Consider the following 6888-nt stretch of genomic DNA (forward strand, 5'->3'; position numbering starts at 1 on the left):
ATTTTAGAAACAATTCTGGAGAATTACCTCATATGGTTTAGTGGTAGTGTGGTAGCGTTTGATGAAATTCCTCAAAGAAACTTATCATCAGGCAAATATGTGTTTGATGAGAAAAAGGGATAAGTTTTGGACTTATAAGATGATACTTGTCGATAAAGATGGTTTTCTTCTGATCAACTTGAATACGCTTCTATTTCATATATTATGTGATAATTAAATAGTGTAAATGAATTATGTGTGATTATTATTAGTTAGAAAGTTTTAATGAATTATGTGTCATTGCCATTTTCCTCTTGTTTAGCAATTAATGACATGAGAGAATTGCCTTTTATTATGGTTTGGCAACTTGCAGACTTTAAGTGTTCCTCTAAAGCACAGTTTCTAGGCACACAGCAGATGCTGTAGTGAGTGATCACCTGGCAGTCGTTTTCACCAAGGGGTTACCCTCTATAAGTGTTTTCTTTTTGTGGTTGAGATCCTGTTCAAGGCGGGGAGAACCAATATCTTCGCACTAACTTGAACAACTGTTGTGAGGAAGAGGATCTTTTGGGATCATTTTGCATTTATAAAACTGTATGACTATTTTTTTTGTAGTTTCTTGATAACTATGGGGGTTATTCCTGTTTCTTTCCAAGTTAAGTTAATAACGCCCTAACTCACCGATCAGGGGATAATTGCATCTACGTTAGATTTGGTGACATTAGATGAACTATTAATAATACTACTTTGTGTGCATTCATGCACTTTATTTCATATTTATTCAATTTCTACATATAATTTAAGGCTAAATCTATGGTGTGCAGGTCGTATAGTATGCTATTAAATCTGGGCCACTCATACCAAAAGGTGCGTGTGTATTGCATGACAAAAGTACTGATTCAAAGGCCCACATTACCTGCGCACCATACATCTCGCGCACTGAAGACATGCTCATAATTTAAAGGTTACATAAATCTCATGTTTATTTTTGAAAGTACGGCAGCACATCCAGATTTGAACAGTGGTTCAATTGAGTTACTTGTACACATTTGTTCTCTTGGGTATTGCTTTCAGTGGCACATCTTTCCGCAAGGTGAACCCCAACCTTTCCTTCATGTCCAGTTTATATGGACTGACAGAGGATTCAAGCTCCCAGTCGAAACAGTGGATCAGTGAGCCAAGAGAAAGGGGCAGCACTTTTGAAGATAAAGTAATGCCTGGACATATCCGCCTCCCAGCCCCAAATGGAATTAAATCAAAATGTTGTCCCCGATAGTTAGTTTCAGAGCCTAAGAACCTCTCTGGCTTGAAGGATAAAGGGTCAACCCAAGAATCCGGATCTCTTCCGATTGCCCATGCATTAACAAGCACCTGTGTGTCCTTCGGTATGTGATATCCCATGAAGTCGTTGTCTTTAGAGGCCTTGCGTGGAATCAGGAAAGGGATTGGTGGGTGTAATCTTAGAGTCTCTTTAACTACAGCATGCAAATAAGGAAGCTTTTCAATATCACTCTCCTCAATCCTCCTACTCTCCCCCACAACTTGTGATAGCTCTGTCTTCACCTTGCTCATCGTATCAGGATTTCGGAGCAGCTCAGCCATAGCCCATTCTGTTGTGTTGCTCGATGGTTCAGTGCCACCCAGAAATAGTTCCTGCAACCGGTAGGCAATTATTACATGTTTTTGTATTGGCACTGCCAAGAATCTGAGTTTTGGGGTGACTGGTGAGTGTATTTCTGTATTTGCAACACTGATATCTTAAAAGATTCTTATACTAATTTTCATATAGCACATGCATGGAGAGTGCGTTTGAGAATTTACCAGTAGGATTATAGCGAGCTGTCTTTCTGATAGTTTATCTGGCTCTCCTTCTCCTTCACCTTCATAGTCTAGCAGTACATCAAGGAAATCCGTTCTTTGCGTTTGTTTTCCTGAGCGTCGGTCTTCAATGCGCTCCTTTACGAAGCCTGAAACAATTTGCAGAGCTCCTTTCATTTCCTGGCCCACCTTGGAGTGTATGCGCTGTGGGTCAAGCCATTTTAGGGAAGGAAAGAAGTCTGCAAGATTAGGTTGTCCCGCCCATTTCGATATTCCGTCCATTCTTTTGTTGAATTCAGAGGCCTCCTTGGACTGTGGGTCAAATAGATCTCGGAAGAGCAAGATGTTTCCAAGCAAGTTAAAGTTCATGAGGAAGACAAATCGAGCTACATGAACTACTCCACGAGCCTGTGCTTCTTCATCTATCCATTGAAGCATCTTGTCGATATTCTCTTTCCTCAAGGGTATTGTTTCATTAACCCGCTTGGCAATTCCTAGTTCATTAATGCAAAGGCGTTTCATTGTTCGCCAGTATGGCCCATACTGCGCAACAGCCATGGACCCTTGATAGTAGCCACATGCTTTCATGGCTTCGGTGACAGTGCGACCGGAGTAAATAAGGTCATGGTTCTTGAACATCTCCTTGGATGCTTTGGATGACTGTATGATCACATTGGTCACTGCGCCTATTTGTAAAGACATGACAGCGCCGTATTTTGGTGCTAACTTGGCTAGTGTCTGATGTGGGAACTCTCCTACTAGGTCGAACATGTTTCCAACTACTGGCCATCTCCGTGGTCCTGGAGGCAGTGGACTAGTAGCAGTGTTTCTGGCTTTCTCGGCGTGGAGGTACCGAAAAAGTAAAACCATGGAAATGCAAATACTTGACCACAAGAAGACCCTCCATTCTAACTCCATTTTTTTTTCTCAGAGTCTTCTCATTCCTTTCTCTTCTGACAATATATAGCTTGCAGTCTTCTATTCCATGCGGACCTCACCAAAGTGTTCGCTCTCTAAGTCTAGCTATATCGGGCGAGACTGGAACGAGCGGAGGAATTGGTGTCATGCATGGTTATGTTCAGGACATATATATATACACACAATATATATATATATATATATATATATATATATATATATATATATATATATATATATATATATATATATATATATATATATATATATATATATATATATATATATATATATATATATATATATATATATATATATATATATATATATTTTTTTTAGTAAAATCAACGTCACACAATATATATTTCAATGTGATCTGTATGATCAGATTTTCTCACCTCTGAAATCCTAACTCTCTCTTCTTTTTTCTTTTTTTCTCTCTCCTTCTCAGTCTTTTATACTTCATAACCGCTAACCGTTTCCCGATTCCACGATCTCCACCTCTCTCTCCCATAATCGCTAACCATTTCCCGATTCCACAATCTTCACCTCTCCCTCCACAAGATCGCTAACCGTCCACTACTGCCTCAAGTATCGCGGCCTGTATCCTATGCTCTCACTCTCTGGTGCCTTAAGCTACCTCGGTCTCTGGGACATGTCATCCCCATGGTCATGAATTTGGTAGATACAAATGCCCCCTCTCGGCCCCCCGAACCCTTTGAAGAACATCGTTCAGGGGTCCGAGATATCCTCAATTTTCTTGATCCGCGGCCCTCCTTCTCTTACTTCATGGTATCAGCGTGTGCTTTCTCCCAACTGGCACGTGCTTGCTCTGCCCTCTTACACGGGTGCTTAGCACGCCTGCACGCATCATGATTACCTGCAGAACCTGACTCCTCGTTCCTCGATATCCACGTGGCGCCCATCCTCTGGTTCATCTCTCTTGGCTTTTGGGTCATACCCCTCCGGAAAATTACCCTTTTGCCCCCGATGCTTCAAATCCCGCTCAAACCCTCAAACCCTTCATCTTTCCCATTATTCCTCCATCCTTTATTCTCTCAACCTCAGCACCTCTCTCCCTTCTTTCTCTTCCTCTGCTCTCCTTTGTCCCGTTCTTCTTGTTAGCATCCTCTCCCAGTGGTCTTCTTACCAGTTACTGTCCCCGTCTTCCACGCTTTCTCTTCCTTGGCTTGCAACTGCATTGAAAGTCAAGTTTGCTCTTCTTCCCTTTCACTCTTTTCCATTCTTGTTTTTTAGTTTCCGATCACCGTTCAACTCTTTCCCCCGCCCATTAGGTTTTGTGATATTTTTATCTTGATTGCATTTTTGGAAATCATTGCTTCTCTGCATCGCCCGCTTTCGAGTCTCATGTCTGCTTCGGAGTCTTCGAACTCCTCCATCGTCCGAACTGACCGATCGGAGACCCCACCCTCTAGATCTAGTAACACCATCGCGAACGAGTCAGAGTCCCCCACCTCCGGGTCGACAAGCCCTGCCACTATCCCCTCTACCTCGGGGAGATCGTTTAAGCTTCCCCCACCCCCCTCATACTACCGCAGACCCAACCTAGACGCGGTCAAAGCCGCTTATGGCATCCCAGATGATGTGCTGTTAGAGCATGTGTCGGGCATAACTCATTTTCCCCATCTTGTAGAACCGCGACCAGGGAGCCTAGTCGTTACAGTTGGGCAAATAGTGGCCGGCTTAAGGTTCCCCTTGTCCTTGCTTGACGTGGAAGTATGCAATCATTTCAACATTCCGCCATGTCAAGGCATTGGCAATTTATGGCGTGTCATGTACGCTGCCAACTTTTACAACAAAACCAACTCTCCCCAAATCAAACTCCGCGATATCATTGCCCATTACTTCATCAAAAAGAGTACCAAGTTTGGCAGTGTAGGCTATCAATCCTTTTGTAGTCGTCCGCGGAAGAAATCTTTCATTCTTCACATCACCACCTCTGATAAAGTGTGGCACCATTACCCTTTGTATGTGTCCGGAACTTTTCGTCGTGAACATACCTCCTGAGGTTTCTCTAAGGCACTTACACTTCCTCAAGAGCGGTAAGTGTAGCTGATCAGTTGGTGTGTCCTTTTACTCATTCTTCTTCCGTTCTTGACATCACTGCTAACTTTCTTTGTCACAGGTTGGAGGCCCGATTCTCACTCTCAACTTTACAACGGCGTCTACTCCGCGATTTGGGAAACGACCAGTGCGGCCTTCTAGGCATTGATCCTGAAAAAGCCACTCCGCTCCTTCTCGACCCAACCCTCAAAGACTTTGGCCCATACCAAGGCCCTTTCTACCGTCTGCCTCCACCTAAAGAGAGATTACCCAAACCTTCTCCCCCCAAGACTAAGAAGAGGGGCTACACCAAGAAGATCTCTCATTCACAAGCCGAGGCCCTAAGAGCCGCCGCCTCACGGTCCAAAAAACCTTCTACCGCTACTCCAGACCCATCCACCCCAGCAGGTGTCCCCGGCTCATATTCTTCCCTTGCTGATTGGGAGGACGATTTTGCAGTCTCCAACTCCCCTCCGCCCACCCAGAACATGGATGTCAATAAACTCAAATTGTGGGACAGCGACCCTGAAGATGAGCAGACCGAATCGGCGGCGCAGGGGCCACCCGCCAAGAGATGTAGAACTGCGGGAAACACCTCCACTCCTGCTACCCCATCCGCCCCAGTCGCTGCGGCCCCACGGCCGTTGGTCCCATCACGCCGTCATGGCAAGGATCCCGTGCCCGTTGGGCCTGAAGTGTGGCATCCCGAGTTCAAGGCCAGGGATCGCCCCGTCACCACTAGAGACTTTGCTTTAGACAATGCTACGGTGGTTGCCTCTCTGTTCTTCACCCCCCATCTTCCACGAGATTAAGCCTACGGCGACTCGGGAACATTTGCCGCCCATCGTGCTGCTATCTACACTGGGTGGGAGAAGGTATGTCTCATCTTGATTCTCTTGCCTTGCGTTTTTACTTTGTGTCACATCTAACGTTCCTTTGTGTTCAGCTAAGCCTGGATGTAGGCTATGTCATCCGGGGATTGAGCAACACTTTGGACACTCTAGAGACGGTAAAGCAGGAGATCCATGGGCAGGACGGCTGGAAAGCTCGATATGCCAGGCTGGAGAAAGAGCGCGATGATTCTCGTATCGCAGCCCTCAAGGCACACAACGACAATAAAGCCACGGAAGGGGCTCTCCGCCAGCAGATAACGGACCTTCAGGCTAAACTGACTAGCGAGAAGGCAGCAATGGAGGCCGCCGCTCAGACCACCCTTGACCGGTCCATGGCAGCTGCCTCTGACCGCTTCCGCGCTCTGGCAGAAAAGAAAATTGCTAGAGAACTAAAGCGTCAACTGGCCGAGCTCATCGCTGCTGGGAGACTTCTTCCCTCGTCGCCACCTGCTCTTGATCAAGTCGCCGAACCCCCTGCTACTTCCCCTCCGCTGCCTGAAGAGGAGCCCGGCACTGTCCCGGTGGCAACTGATGAGGTGGTGAACATATCCGAAGGCTCGCCCCAAAAAGAGATGCTCGAGGACACCACTACTCAAGCACCGGCCGAGGAGCAGTGATCGGAGTTCCACCCTTTGTTTTACATCTCAATACCTTTTGTTTTCGCACTTGTTATTTTCTGAAGGCTCGCAATACCGCTCTTGTTATTTTCTTGTTGTTTTGGATACTATGCGTGCCCCGTATTTCTGGGTGTTCCCAGCGGGCTAATGCCTTTGCCGATCTTGATGTATTTCAGATATTTTTATGTGGGAATATGTTTTACCAACTTGCTCAACTGTATTATGCTTGGCTATCTGCGATGATTTAGTTTTGGGGCAACTCAGTTTGCCCAAAATTTGTTTCGGACCACTGCATCCGCAGATGGCTTCCCATCTCACCGTCTCTGGCAGCCGTGAGGCTATTCTGGGGCAACTCAATTTGCCCCCAGTTGGTTTTGGACCTCGTCGTCCACGAAGGGCTCGTCCCCTCCGTTATCTCTAACAGCCGTGAGGCTCTTTGGGGGCAGCTCAGTTTGCCCCCAGTTGGTTTTGGACCTCATCGTCCACGAAGGGCTCGTCCCCTTCGCTGTTTCTACTGCCTTGAGGCTGTTTGGGGGCAGCTCAGTTTGCCCCCAGTTGGTTTTGGACCTCGTTGTCCGCGAAGGGCTCGTCCCCTTCGC

The 6888-nt window shown here is 46.2% G+C and overlaps 1 protein-coding gene across 1 annotated transcript; it reads right to left on the reverse strand.

Annotated features, from left to right (window-relative positions):
- Nucleotides 1-837: 837 nt before the first annotated feature.
- Nucleotides 838-2862, reverse strand: LOC147482966 (cytochrome P450 76A1-like). Its single transcript, XM_086580222.1, has 2 exons — nt 1801-2862; nt 838-1632 (listed from the first exon to the last, which is right to left on the reverse strand). The coding sequence occupies exons 1-2, from the start codon at nt 2713-2715 to the stop codon at nt 1015-1017; spliced, it is 1533 nt and encodes a 510-aa protein (XP_086436348.1). The 5' UTR covers nt 2716-2862; the 3' UTR covers nt 838-1014.
- Between the last annotated feature and the right edge of the window lie 4026 nt (nt 2863-6888).

This window comes from Coptis chinensis, chromosome 8 (assembly GCF_015680905.1).
Source record: "Coptis chinensis isolate HL-2020 chromosome 8, ASM1568090v1, whole genome shotgun sequence".
Taxonomy (NCBI): domain Eukaryota; kingdom Viridiplantae; phylum Streptophyta; class Magnoliopsida; order Ranunculales; family Ranunculaceae; genus Coptis; species Coptis chinensis.